Here is a 14450-nt window from a genome sequence, read left to right on the forward strand (position 1 = left end):
GCTAGTAATCTATAACAGATTAAGCACACTGATTTGCCATTATAGAATACTAGTTTAATGCCTAGATTTTGGGTGCCTTTTATAGAACTGCCTCCCAAGTGTTTAGGATGGCAGCAGTTCAGAGCACCTATGCTGAAACATTGTTTGTTTCCTATTGACTTGGGGCATGCTTTTAAGATGCAGGTCTCGGTAGAAGAGATTAACTCGGATGTGTGTGTAAATTCAAATTCTGTGTCGCCTGATATAGTTCAATCTTTACAGATGGGTTATAACTCACTGTGACCAGCAGTAGAGACTGAGACCAAAACTTGGTTGTAGTATATTAGCTGAGGCTCCTTCTAGCAACCCAGTCTTTTCTCAGTCTCCAGCAGGTAGAGGTAGGAAAAATCTGGCTTCCTCTATTAGGCCTGTTGTTATTTGTTTAGGACTCCTGGTTCCCCTTTTTGTGCTGGAAGGAGCTTGGATGGGTCCTGTTTGGGATCCGTCTGACCTCAGAGGTGTCAAACCCGGTGGGTCTCATGCTGGGTCCCTCCCCTCATTTCCCCACATTTTTGTAGTGGTGCCTCAGCTGGCAGCCTGGCCACCCATACCGGTCAGGCCTCCAGCTTTGAGAGCCGTGGAGTCTGTTCTGAAAGAAGAAAAAAAAAATCCTGAGGCTGTGCCGATCTAAAGGGCTCTTTCCCTATAAATTTACTGTATTTTACTATTTCTTTCTGCTAACCGTCACTTTTTTTTCTAGCTAGGTCGCATCTGGAGCAATGAGCATTTTTGTAAGAGAAAAGTGTTCATTGTAATCCAGCCGCAAGGCACTCATGGCTGGCCTGTTCGAGCGAGGCAGGCCACTGTGAAGGAGAAACCTCATTGGCATCATGTGCCGGTGGCCAGAGATCCCCTATGTGACTGCCTCGCGGCTGGCAGCTGTTTAAGGGGGAAGCCCGGGCTGCCCACATGGGAGGTTCCCCAGCCGCCGCCGGTAAGGCACAAAAGACTCCCTTACCATGAAGCAGCTGGGAACTCTCTTAACAGCTGATTCTGGTTTTTCCTGCTTAGCGGCTGGGGCGGTTTAGGCCTCTTTGCCACTGCAGGTCTATGGAACTTCTTTTTTTTTTTTTGGGCGGTTCAGTTCCATTTTTGGCAGGAAGCACCTTCAGTTTTGTTTAGCCTCAGGTGACCTCACCCCTATTTGGCGACACAGGCAGCAGGTTGTTTGCTGGGTCCCCTGCTGTGGCAGGGAGTCCCATGGGGCCATTGGGGGTTCCTCCCCTCCCCCCTATTTTACATGTTTGGCTTTATTGCTGCGGCTGGAGGTCCTGCTTCTGCCCGGGAGTCTCAGTGGGGGGGGAGGCCCATTCACCCCCATTCATTGACAGTGCTGTTCCCTTCTGCTCCTCTTGCGTCCCAACGCCCATGGGTCTCTTTGAACGCTGCTGGTTTGGAAGCAGCAGTCTTTTGGTTCTCAGGACCTGGACCCTTTGGGGATCCTCTGGAACATACGATTTTCCCGAAAGTGGCGGCTTTGCGCTCTGTCTGCTAGCGCCGTGTCCGTGGGGTGCGTTTTTCAGCAAGATGAGCTCCATGAGATGCTTTTGCTGGTCTCCTCTTGTGTTCTGGTCCGAGGACACCGTGTTGGAGCCCCCGTGTGTGGTGGATCCCTTGCTTTAGGGGATCCACCCTGTTTCCTGCTCTTCTCCTAGGTTGTGGGGTAGTTGGGATTTTGTGCTCGCTCAGTGGCTTTACGCGTTCTATGGCCCGCCGGTATCCCATCCCAGAGGGGGATTGGGACACCTTGAGGTCGCCTGTGCTGAATGAGGTGGTCTCAGACATCACGAAGCAGCATACGGTGCTGGTGGAGGGCGGCTCTGCCTTAAGGGACCCGAAGAGCGTAAGTTGGAGTCCCTCCTTAAGCAGAGTTTTGATGTTACTGCCCTGGCAGTCCAGGCGATGATGTGTGGCGGGCTGGTTGCTCGAGTGTATTTTTGCTGGGCCGAGTGTGTCCTTGACAGTAAGTCTGTTAATGGGAACGTAGTGGAGCAGGATGTTGCAAAAATTGAGCTGGGTGCTTCTTATCTCTCGGATGCCATATATGACCTCTTGCTAGCTTCTGCCAAGACTTTGGTTTTTGGTGTGGCAGCACGCTGTACGTTGTGGCTTCGAGCATGGTCGGCAGTTGCGGCGTCCAAAGCTAAACTGATGAAATTCCTCTTTCAGGGGTCTTTCTTGTTTGGTTCAGATCTTAACTGATTCAAAAGTGCCTTGTTTGCCTGGCTTGGGGTGGCGCTGCACACGGTGGTGATTTCCGCCATCTCTACCCCGGTCGAGGGGCCACTTCCTTTCAGGCATCTGGGTCTTCTAGAGACTGGTTCTTCCAGTACATGCAGTCCCTTTGAGGGGCCCGCCGGGGTGCTGGAAATGCCTCCACCGGTTCTCCTGCAGCCCGTCCTGCTCAATGACTCCTTGCCAGCGCCTATCGGTGGGTTCTGGAGTTGATTTGGGACGGTTATGCTCTACAGTTTGCCTGTTCCTTGCCAGATCACATTCTTGCTTCTCAGGTGGCATGGAAACAGCAGGTCTTTTGCCAGACCCTTCAAAGATTGCTGGATCTCAAAGCAGTGGTTCCTGTGCCCCCTTAGGAGTGTTGCACCGGCAGGTACTCAATTTACTTTGTGGTGCCCAAGAAAGAAGGAACCTTTCGGCCCATCTTAGTTTTGACAGGGGTTAACAGGGCTCTCAAAGTTCCATCTTTTCGTATGGAGACTCTGCAGTCTGTCATCCTGGCGGTTCAGCCGGGGGAGGATCTGATGGCGGCCTACTTGCATATTCCAATTCAGGCCTCCCACCAGCGTTTCCTTCACTTTGCAATTTTGGGTCAGCACTTTCAGTTCTGTGCGCTTCCCTTTGGTCTGGCCATGGCTCCGTGGACATTCACCAAGGTTAGGGTGGTCATTGTGGTGGCATTGTGCAAAAAGGGCATTCTGGTTCTTCCCTATCTGGACGATTGGTTGATTCGAGCAAAGTCATTGCAGGAGAGTTCCCAGGTAGTGGAGTTTCTGCAGTTGCTGGGGTGGGTGGTCAACCTTTCCAAAAGCCGGTTGGCCCCCTCTCAGTGCCTGGAGTATCTAGGAGTTCTATTTGACACCTTCTTGGGGAAAGTCTTCCTCCCAGAGGTATGGGTAAGCAAATTGCAATCTCAGATTCGCCTGCTTATGGCACCTCAGGCGCAGGATATCCTCCAAGTCTTGGGGTCGATGGTGGCTTTCCTAGACGTAGTGAGGTGGGCTCAGGCCTATATGCACCCTCTTCAATATGCTCTTCTTCGGAGGTAGTCTGGATCATCCTATTCCTCTGTGGGAATTGGCTTGCTGCAGTCTTGGTTGTGGCTCCAGACCTCCCATCTAGTTCAAGGAGCAAGTCTGGATCAGCCACAGTGGACAGTGTTTCTCATGGATGCCAGTCTCCTCAATTGGGGAGCTCAGTGTCTACGTCACTCGCTCAGGGCACCTGGTCCATGGAGGAGGCGTCCTGGTCGATCAATGCTCTGGAGACCAGAGCCATCCATCAGGCGCTGTTACCCTTCTGATCCTTCTTGACGGGCAAGTCAGTCTGGGTTCTTTCAAATTCTTTCGGATAATGCCACGGTAGTGGCTTATGTCAATTGTCAGGGGGGCACCAAGAAAACTCAGGTGGCGCAGGAGATAGCTCTGCTTATGGTCTGGGCAGAGTGTCATCGGGACATCTCAGCCTCCCCCATATGAAGAATGTTTAGGCTGACTTCCTCAGTCCTCACGTGCTAGCTTTTGGAGAGTGTGGTCTAAATCACGCAGCCTTCCAATTAATAGTGCAGACTTGGAGGCAGCCCCTCATGGACCTGATGGCCCTGAGTGTCAATGACAAAACACACCGCTTCTTCAGTCGTTGCAGAGATAGTCAGGCTGAGGGGTTGGATGCTCGGTTCCACCATGGCCAACGGAGGATCTGTTGTATGTGTTCCCTCCGTGTCCATTAGTGGGCAGAGTTCTTCTCCGCATTGTTAGACATCCAGGCTTCATGATTCTGGTGGCCCCGGATTGGCAAAGGCGTCCCTGGTACGCGAACTTGGTGCGGCATCTGGTGGCAGATCATCTTCTTCTGCCTTGACCAACTTTCTAACTCAGGGCCCCATTCCAATGTTCGATCCGGGTCCCTTCTGTCTTAAGGCTTTGCTCTTGCAAGGGAACGCCTAGGTAAGAAGGGGTATTCAGTTAAAGTGCTCTCAACCATCTTGGGGTTCTGGAGACTTTCCACTTCTCGGGCATATGTACGGGTTTGGCATATATTTGAGGAGTGGTCAGTGGTGTGCTGTGCGTGGAGGGGTCTCTTTTCACACTTCCCTAACTACTTAGAGTTCTTGCAGGATGGCCTAGACAGGGGCCTGCTTGGTCTTCTCTCTGGGTTCAGCTTGCGGCCTTGTCAGCCTTTCGTGGGTTGTTACGCCATACAAATGATTACGCGTAACTGGAAGAACTGGGATCGCCTTAACTTTAATTTTTGGTGGGCAAGTTTATGCTTAACTTATAGATTTGAAAAAATGAATGCAGATATAATGGGTCATATTAAGAGATTTAAGCTAATCTGGGGCCCTTTGATATCTTTTATGGATGCGTTGAAATTGAGGTTTTTGTGTTGGGGGGGGGGGTTCCCTTTGATCCTGTTGGTATATTGTACACACACCCAGGGGGAGGGAAGGTGGGAGAGAGATATTTATGTCATGGTTTTATTCTCTTGCAAGGTATTGGTTGGGGGGGGGTTATCACGCTATGGGGATTTTGATTGATTATAAATGCATATATGAATAATGCTGTTTGTGTAGATACTGTACTGCATTTTTGTTAATTTTGAAAAATTAATAAAAGATTTAAACAAATTTGCAGATGACACTAAACTGTTCAAAGTTGTTAAAACGCATGCGGATTATGAAAAATTGCAGGCGGACCTTAGGAAATTGGAAAACTGGGCATCCAAGTGGCAGATGAAATTTAATGAGGACAAATGCAAAGTGATGCATATTGGAAAGAATAACCTGAATCACAGTTACCGGATACTAGGGTCCACCTTGGAGGTTGGTGCCCAAGAAAAGGATCTGGGTATCATTGTAGACAATACGATGAAACCTTCCGCCCAATGTGTGAAGGTGACCAAAAAAAGCAAACAGGATGTTGAGAATTATTAAAAAAGAGATGGTTAACAAGACTAAGAATGTCATAATATGCCCCTGTATCGCTCCATGGTGCAACCTCATCTGGAGTATTGCATTCAATTCTGGTCTCCTTATCTCAAGAAAGATATAGTGGTGCTAGAAAAGGTTCAAGAAGAGCAACCAAGATGGTAAAGGAGATGGAACTCCTCTCGTATGTGGAAAGACTAAAACGGTTAGGGCTCTTCAGCTTGGAAAAGAGACGGCTGAGGGGAGATATGATTGAAGTCTACAAAATCCTGAGTGGAGTAGAACGGGTACAAGTGGATCGATTTTTTGCTCAGTCAAAAATTACAAAGACTAGGGGGACACTCGATAAAGTTTCAGGGAAATACTTTTAAAACCAATAGGAGGAAATTTTTTTTCACTCAGAATAGTTAACATAAGGGATTCTGGAAGATAAGAACATAAGAATTGCTGCTACTGGGTGAGACCAGTGGTCCATCGTGCCCAGCAGTCCGCTCCCGCAGCGGCCCGTAGGTCAAAGCCAGTGCCCTTTTTGAGTCTAGGATGTGGTAAGAGCAGATAGCGTAGCTGGTTTTAAGAAAGGTTTGGACAAGTTCCTAGAGGAAAAGTCCATAGTCTGTTATTGAGAAAGACAAGGGGGAAGCCACTGCTTGCCCTGTATTACATTACATTAGTGACTTCTATTCCGCCAGTACCTTGCAGTTCTAGGCGGATTACAAAAGAAGATAACTGGACATTTCCAGGAAAATTACAAATTAGGGTGCTGTTTACATGGTTGAGACTTTGATGGGAAATTTACAAAAGTGGGGATAGTCATGGAGATGTGTTATGATTTCTTGATAAACTTTTTTGAATAAAAGGGTTATGATTTCTTTTTGAAATGATCTGAAGTCGGTCGTTGTCAGCATGTTGGAGATGGGGTGATCAAGTTTGGTAGCATGGAATATTGGCCAGATACTAGTGACCTGGATTGGCCACTGTGAGAACGGGCTACTGGGCTTGATGGACTATTGGTCTGACCCAGTAAGGCTATTCTTATGTCTTATGTACACCACTTAGGTAGTTACTATTGTGACTTTAGAACCTATCAGCATTATGCCTATTTAAAGCCTGTGCTATACCTGTGAAGTAATAGGCTTAGTAAGAGGGATTCTTCAAAACGTTTCCACACTTCTATATTTTTGTGGGAAATGGTTGAGGTGGGAGAAGTAAGAGAATGTGTCAAAGAATGTCATGTGACTAGCAGGGCTGTGGAGTCAGAATCGGAGTCGAGGAGTCGAAGGAAATTTCGGGTACCTGGAGTCGGAGTCAGAAGTACAAAAAACTGAGGAGTCGGAGTCGGAACATTTATCTACCGACTCCATTTTTGAACTTGGCATACCAATCACAAGCGATTCTTTCAGCTATAGCACCCACTATATACATAGCACAAATGTTGCGAGCAGCTTCTGCGGCCTTAGAACCTTGATTAAAAGCAAAAAGAAGGTGGTGTCAAAAATGCTCATTTCTCTCAACTTGACATTCCATTTTAACGATCTGAAAATTAACCAGTGCTGTGGAGTCGGAGTCGGAGGAAATTTCGGGTACCTGGAGTCGGAGTCTGAAGTACAAAAAACTGAGGAGTCGGAGTTGGAACATTTATCTACCGACTCCACAGCCCTGGTGACTAGTCAGTCTAGGCAAGCTGGCTAACTTTGCAGGTAATGATGTAATTTGCTTTTGAGATATTTAATAAATAGTATTTAAAAAATAAGTGTGGAAACCTTTTGAAGATCCCTCATATATTTATATTAATAAAGAGTTTTGTTTCATTGCTGTACACTGATCTGACTATATTAGTGAAGGCCCATGCTTCCAAGTTAACATATCCCTTTCACTCTACTTGGATACAGATGAGATTTTCACCTTAACCAAGTTATAGGAATACTTTGAAACTCCACCACTTAATCTTGTTCTTTTGTTAGGTACAATACTAGATCTTGCAGCTCGACTAGCAGCAAACATAACTGCAGAAGATGTGATGCATATTGCTTTTTCAGACCCGTTTAGATCCTAACCCAAAAAAATCTGCTCATACGTTTCTAAATAACCACATGCTGACCCATTTTGTTGCCTTAAAACAAGCGTAAGGTACAAGCTGTCTGGTGTTTAAAAAACATTGTTCCAAGAATGATTCCAGAATCACAAACCCATTCTGGAAAAGGAACTGGAGTACTGGCATTCCTGTTTCAGCTGCCTAAAACTTAAAATGAAAAGCACTTTTGAGATTTGTCTATAGAGAAATATATATTTTACAAAGTTCTTTTTTCCTACTGTTTGGGGCACTGCATATTTATAAAAGTCTAACCGTACAATAGATGTTATTGGCTACTGTAGTTAAAACAACTGCTATAGTACAAATTATGCATACCCTCTCTCCAGGCCAGCTATCCTATTGACCCTATTTTGGAGAAGTTCAGGGCGGTATAAAAAGAACCTACAGTTGGTTCAACAGTTCATTTCTTGACTTTGCTAAAATGTCACAGATTTAGACATTTGGGCCAGAGAAGTACAGTTTGAACAGAAATTGTCATAAGAATGGGCTTTGGAAACCACAGGCTGCTGTAGTGGCCTTTTGGGAACCTGAGGAGGTGGTAAGAGTAGTGCTTTTTTCACTGAAGTAACAAGTTCTTGATCGTTGATACAGGCAGTCTCAACAATATTCGTCATTTTATTAGGATATTTGTTTGGCTCACCTCCCTGAGGACACGAAACCACACAGTGGACACCTTTATGCAGAGCCATTTGTTTCACACTGAAAAAGTCTTGTCCTGTGGCACAAGCCATATGGAGTGGCGTGGTAGTTTTTACTATTCTGAAGAAACTAGACTGCCCATGTATTGTTGCAGATGATTTCGAACGACTGAAGATACTCCCCGACAACAAAGGGTTATCAATATCTTGTATGCACAATACTGGCACACTGCCAGAAGGTCTCCATGGAAATGAGTTTGACTTGTTCAATAGTCGAGCCTTCATGCAACCCTTGCTTCTTCCAGAGAACTGGTGTAGATCTAAAACCTCACAAAAAGATGAAGACTTGTACACGTCACTTTCTGAATCAGGAGTGGATGTCATTGATAACTTATAACCTTGTTCCCAATCAAACAAGTTGTCATACTGAGATATGTTGGATGGGCGTCTTTTTTCTTTATGATCAAAAAAAGGAAGAGTAATTTGTTCCATTGAGAATTTATGAAGGCATGAAGGTTTGTGAGTAGTCACCAGGCCGTTGCTTGGTGGTGAAGGCCCAAGCTCCTGATTATCAAGAGACAGGCCATCTTCTTGAAGTAGCTCCATAGATGAAGAAACAGCAGCTTTCCCTTGCTGTACAGCTGGACAGTTCTTCAGGGCATCAAATTCTTCAAGTATTGGGGATGAAGTTGTTGGGAGCATGACTTCTGGTACAGCTTCAGATAAAATATCCATTGACTTAATGTGTAAATCAGATTGTGATTTCGTCCTGTAGAAATCACTACTCCCAGCAGAGCTGTTTGTTACTTCATTCAAATGTGGTTGTGGAAGAATCTGTTTCTGATTTTTACTGTGTACCTCAATATTTCCAGCAGAACGAGATGAGTTAGTCTCCTGCAAAGGTGAAAAAGTCTGCGTCATTGTTGCCTGAAGATTCTCTGGTGGGCCACCCCCACTATCATCTACTTCTGTAGGAAATTCTTCCTTTGAAGGGAAGCTTTGAGTCGCTCTTACGTTTTGAGGTGAAGCACCTTGCATTGGGATTTCATGGATTGATTTTTTTGATGAGAAGGCTTCAGTTTCTTCTAAAAAGAGCTGTACTTCATTATGGTCAGATTTTTCCATCAGCACTGCATGCAAATTGACTTCTGCCTTAGGAATTCTGTCCAGGATGGGTAATGCAGGAGACAAAGTTCTATTATGAGGAGAAAGTACCGTAGTTTTATCCTCTTGGCTAGAGACTGTATTCACATTAACACTGCTTATCCTTGGTGTTGCCTCTTTGGTGTCTATGCCAGTTGCAGTATCTTCAGGAAAGCTACTCACTGCAAGGTAGGGTTGCACTGGTAATAAGTCAATAGCCATCTCTTGACCCAGTGGCTTCTTTGGAAATTCTTCTGGTTTTGCTTTAAATGTAAAACCATAAAAAAGTTAGTTGATAAAGTAGCACAAGAAGAGTCCAACAAGACAAGATCCCACAAACACCGAACAGAGAAGGCAGTGGGAACGGACAATGAGCAATCCACAAAAGCCAGAGGTATGAGTCAGCCTTGTTTATTTTAATCCAGGACATACAGTAACATGGACCCATGGGTCCATTAGAATAAAACAGGCTTTGACTCATACCTCTGGCTCTTACCTCAGATACCTAGACCTACTATAATCTCCCCAACCCTGAAATGTCCTGTCTAAATTAGATTGTAAGCTCTTCTGAGCAGGGACTGTCTATTGTATATTGAAATGTAGAGCGCTGCGTATGCCTTTCAGCGCTATAGAAATAATAAATAGTAGTAATAATAATCTTATGGATTGCTCATTGTCCGTACCCACTGCCTTCTCTGTTGCAGTTGATGAAGTCAAGCAGATGGTTAACTACCAAGACTCATGGAGACAATTCTACGACTGGGTGGCTCCAGTTAGGCACCCTGAGGGTGGGCAGTGGGAACCTATTCTTTTAACAGAATCTATATACCACATTTCAATTATAGAATACCAGCATTCTTGGTAATGGGATCTCTAAGGCACACTGTACCCTTGTGTACGCTCACTTTAAAATATGTGCTATATAAACTGAGTATTTGTAGACTAGCACTTATGCTTATATGTGCACATGCTACTGTTCTAAACATGTATGTGCACAATGGGCGTATAAATGTTAGCATCCAGTTTATAGAATTGCCTTTATGAATCGGCCTAAACTAAACCCCGATTCTGTAACCGGCGTCATGTTACAGACGCGGGTTAGAGAATCGGGTTAGATTAGACACGGCCCGCTACACTTACGCGGCAAGGGATCTCTCTGCCGCTATAAGTATAGCGGGCCGTGGCCCCCTGACCGATCACTGGCAGGAGGGTGCCCAAACCCTCCTGCCCGAAGACGCACCCCCCTCCCCGACACTACCGACCGCCCCCCCTCCCGACACTACTGATCGCCCCCCCCGACAATATCGATCGCTGGCAGGAGGGTGCCCAATCCCTCCTGCCCGAAGACGCACCCCCCCCGGCGCTAACAACCCCCACTCCACCAAACCTGTTCTTACAGATGGGTCTTGCACGTCGACAAAAAAAGAGTAAGTGATCTAATGTCCCTACTTCTATTTTACAATGCCAGCATCTATTGGATCTAGTATTATCTATCTTTTGCAGGCGCGTCGGGGTCCATAACACTCTATGTAATAAAAACATCCATGTTTGACTCATAGATGCTGACTTTGTAGATCTTAATTTCCAGGACCAAAATCGTGGCCATTGAGACGCAGAAATTGTCTGTCCAATCTCAATACTCCAAATATCCTTATCTAAGTCCAATGTGGTGTTTGTTTTCAACGTAACAATCCACATAAAAACCTTAAGGACCTAGTCCGCTGAAAGGGTAGGACCCAACACGGTCTGTGTTTTGACAAGGTGGTCTTCCTCAAGGGTCTCTGATAGTCCTATGGTAGTAGATACATGGAAAAACTAATCAATCCAAAAGAACAGTTGCGTGGAGGTTCACATAGCTTTTGGTTTTTGCAGCGCATTCTATGTAAACCTTCACGTAACTTGTTCTTTTGGATTGGTTAGTTTTTCCACGTATCTTTTTTTTTTTTTTAATTTTAAATTTATTCATTTTGAATTCTTACAAGTGAATTAAACATAATACAAACGATTTTCACATATCACTTGTATTTACAAACAAATAATCTTGTAAGATAAAATAAATACCCCCCTTTTTATCAATATTCCTAATTCCATATGATATACATTTCCCATCCCACCCCCACATATCTTCTATCTATGTGCTATGATATCTGATCATTAGAATAATTAGTCAATGGTTCCCATATTTTTTTAAAATTATGAAGATTCCCTTGTTGTAACGCTAACATCTTTTCCATCTTATATATGTGACAAACTGAATTCCACCAAAATGTATAATATAATTTAGTATAATCTTTTCAATTTTGAGTAATTTGTTGCATGGCGATCCCTGTCAATATTAATAATAACTTGTTATTATTTGCAGAAATCGGACTCTGAGTTCTCATTGTTGTACCAAATAATATAGTGTCATATGAGAGTCCTACATGGTTTTCTAATAATTTATTAATTTGAGGCCAAATTAGTTTCCAAAAAGCATTTACACAGGGACAAAAATAAATTAAATGATCTAACGTCCCAACTTCTAATCTACAATGCCAGCATCTATTGGATCTAGTGCTATCTATCTTTTGTAAACGCGTATCTACTACCATAGGACTATCAGGGACCCTTGAGGAAGACCACCTTGTCAAAACACGGACCTACGCTCTCAGCGGACTAGGTCCTTAAGGTTTTTATGTGGATTGTTACGTTGACTTTTGGAACTTTCAAATCTTCAATAAAGTCCATTTCAGGAACTTCGTCACTCCACAGTGTTTTTTTGGGTTTCTCTCGCGTGAATAAAATTACCCATGAACAAAAGGGGATGACAGAGAAGACAAAGGGGAAAGATCCACATTGACAGGCAGATCTTTCTTGACTATAAGAAATTTGAAGGGGATAAGGTCATCTTAAGAGAAAAGGTAAAGAATAGTAGAGTTTATATCTGAAGAGAAACTTGATATGTTCAAGGGAGGCAGAACTTCTATGACAGTGAAGATAGTGAAGGAGTGGCTGAATTTACCTAAGCAGCAGCTCAGAATACCCAAGAAAGGATTAATGCTACCTTGCAAAAGGAGATCAAGTAGGCCTGAAGTCACATGAAGCAAAAGCTATTCAATAAGGAATCACGGTTGCCTGAGGGAAAGATGTGAGGACCAGGGTGGATAAAAAATCAGTGATTAAAAAAAAAAATTGGATTTAAAAAAATTTTAAAAATCGGACTTTTAGATTTAAATTGGATTTTTTAAAAACAAAATGCTTTTATGAGGAAAAGTATAGCTAAAGATAGTTTCTATTTAAACTACATTATAGTTCAAAAGTTATTCATCATGAAAAAAGGATTAGTTTTCAATTATGCAGCATGAGGCTGTATATCCATGCAATGTTTAAATTTTTTGGTAAATGAATTCCATTAATCCATTCAGTATGTCACGGGCATGATTTAAATCAAGTCTACCCTGGAAGGGACTGAGATTACCTGGGAGTGGTAGGTCTAGTTTTATCTTCCGCAGCTCTGTCATCGATGCTTGTAAATGATCAACAACAATGTCGTCATCATAGCTCAGCGATCTGGCGATCTTCTCCTGGAGGAACTCCCTTAGCTCCTCCAGTGACATCTTCAATAAATGTTCTATACACAAAGAGAAAATAAATATTACGACTGCACACTATACCCAATAACATCTCTGCAAAGCGTGTGTGTGTTTGTCTGACCACCACCACCCAGGAGTCTTATACTGTAAAGCGCTCAGAGCATAATCACGCCATAAAACTCAAAGTATTTGTCTACGTTGCAGGAAGAAAACACAAGTTAGTTTAGCCTCCTCTTATCTATAAGGCACTACTTTCTCTTCAGGCTTTCTACTTTCAGGTTATGCTTAATATTACCGAGAATGACACAGTGACAGAATTCATCACTGTTCCCGTCCCCACGGATAACTGCGGGAAACCATCCCGTGTCATTCTTTAGTGTCCATCTCAACCTCAGTCCTTCTACGCCAGCATTTGCACTTGCAATCTTGCCTTCCTTATAAAGTTCCCTTCCTTTCAAGCAGGGTAAACTACTTTCCCCTAATTAAGGTCAGAGCTCCAAGTGCTGCCTCTGTCTCACAATGCAGTAATCAATAAATCTCTCTTCCTAAGCTAAGCACATACTGCAACAGAGCTACACAGTTGTCCTATTTTGGCCCTTACAACCTAGCCCCAAGGTCTCTGGATCCACAGCTAGCGTAACCTATGGACCAGGTGAGGCTCTGGTCTAGGGCATCAAACTCCTGGAGCCATGACATCACCGGCCCACAAGTTAACATACACTTCTCCTCTTTTCTCTTCTGACGTTGCTGCCCAGACCTGGCAGGGTGCAGCTTCATAGGCCAGCATCAGAGGAGGGAAGTGAAATATGTCCTTCCTTCCTCCTCTGATGCTACTGCTCGACACCGATGCTGGCCCTCCTTCCCAGCGGCAGCTAGCCTATGAAGCTGCATCTTACCGAGACCAGGTTGAAGAAGCCTTACAGTTCTGTTGAGGCTTGGCAGTTCTGTGTGCAACCCTTGCTCTCACTGGGTGACAGACTGCTGTTGGCTGCCTCATTGCCCTGGAAGAGCACCAGTACCCCCAGAAGCCAAGCCGGGTAGGGAGAGGGAACAGCGTGATCAACAACAATGCCCAGGCTTGCAGAAGGTCATACAAATGCTCCAAGCTGACATTAGGTTTCCTGTGGTAGGGCAGAGTTTCTGTAAGGGTGCTATTTCTGAGCATTGGGAGGGAATGGTTCAGTAACTGCATTTGCATGCTATTGGTACTAATCTAGAGAATGACTGATGTGAGGACAAATTTTTCCCCATCTGCACAAGCCTCAAACACTTTAAAATCATACGTGTTTGAGGCTTGTGTGGTTAAGGCAGAACTTACAGGAATGGAACAGGGACAAAACATGGACAGTGACAAAACTAACGGGAACAGGGAAATTTAGTTCCTGCGGGGACGGGAACAAATTTGTCCCTGCGTCATTCTCTATGCTAATCTTAAGTGCCCATGCTGTTCCCTGAGCTCATGACCTCTCAACATGTGCCCAGCCTAACACTGCTGCTAATTGCCTCTAGTGCCAGAGTTAGGTTCTGCACAAAAGAAAATCCAACGAAGTCTGCAGTCAATAAAGCAACAAGCAAAAACCAAAACACAAACTGCAGGCTATGTACAAGATGAAGGCAATGTTTATTAAACCAAACAAATGCCTTCCTGAACCAAAGTCTCAAAATGACTTTGGTTCAGGAAAGCTAAACTAAACTAAGCCTTAAGTTTATATACCGCATCATCTCCACAGAAGTGGAGCTCGACACAGTTTACAAAGCTTAAAAAATATAGGAACATAGAGGAGAAAGATTTACAGGAGCATATG

At 44.4% G+C, this 14450-nt stretch overlaps 1 protein-coding gene across 2 annotated transcripts in view; it reads right to left on the reverse strand.

The window, feature by feature from the left end:
* Nucleotides 1-6992: 6992 nt before the first annotated feature.
* The window catches only part of LOC117352238, a 74404-nt gene continuing 66946 nt past the window's right edge, over nt 6993-14450 (reverse strand). Inside the window, exons 13-14 of one of the 2 annotated variants that reach the window (XM_033928550.1) lie at nt 12531-12683; nt 6993-9336 (exon numbers count right to left, since the gene is read on the reverse strand). In XM_033928550.1, coding sequence (XP_033784441.1) covers nt 7709-9336; nt 12531-12683 — 1781 coding nt within the window. In that variant the 3' untranslated portion in view covers nt 6993-7708. The remainder of the gene's footprint in view (nt 9337-12530; nt 12684-14450) is intronic. The other variant, XM_033928551.1, reaches the window with a different exon arrangement.

This window comes from Geotrypetes seraphini, chromosome 19 (assembly GCF_902459505.1).
Source record: "Geotrypetes seraphini chromosome 19, aGeoSer1.1, whole genome shotgun sequence".
Taxonomy (NCBI): Eukaryota; Metazoa; Chordata; class Amphibia; order Gymnophiona; family Dermophiidae; genus Geotrypetes; species Geotrypetes seraphini.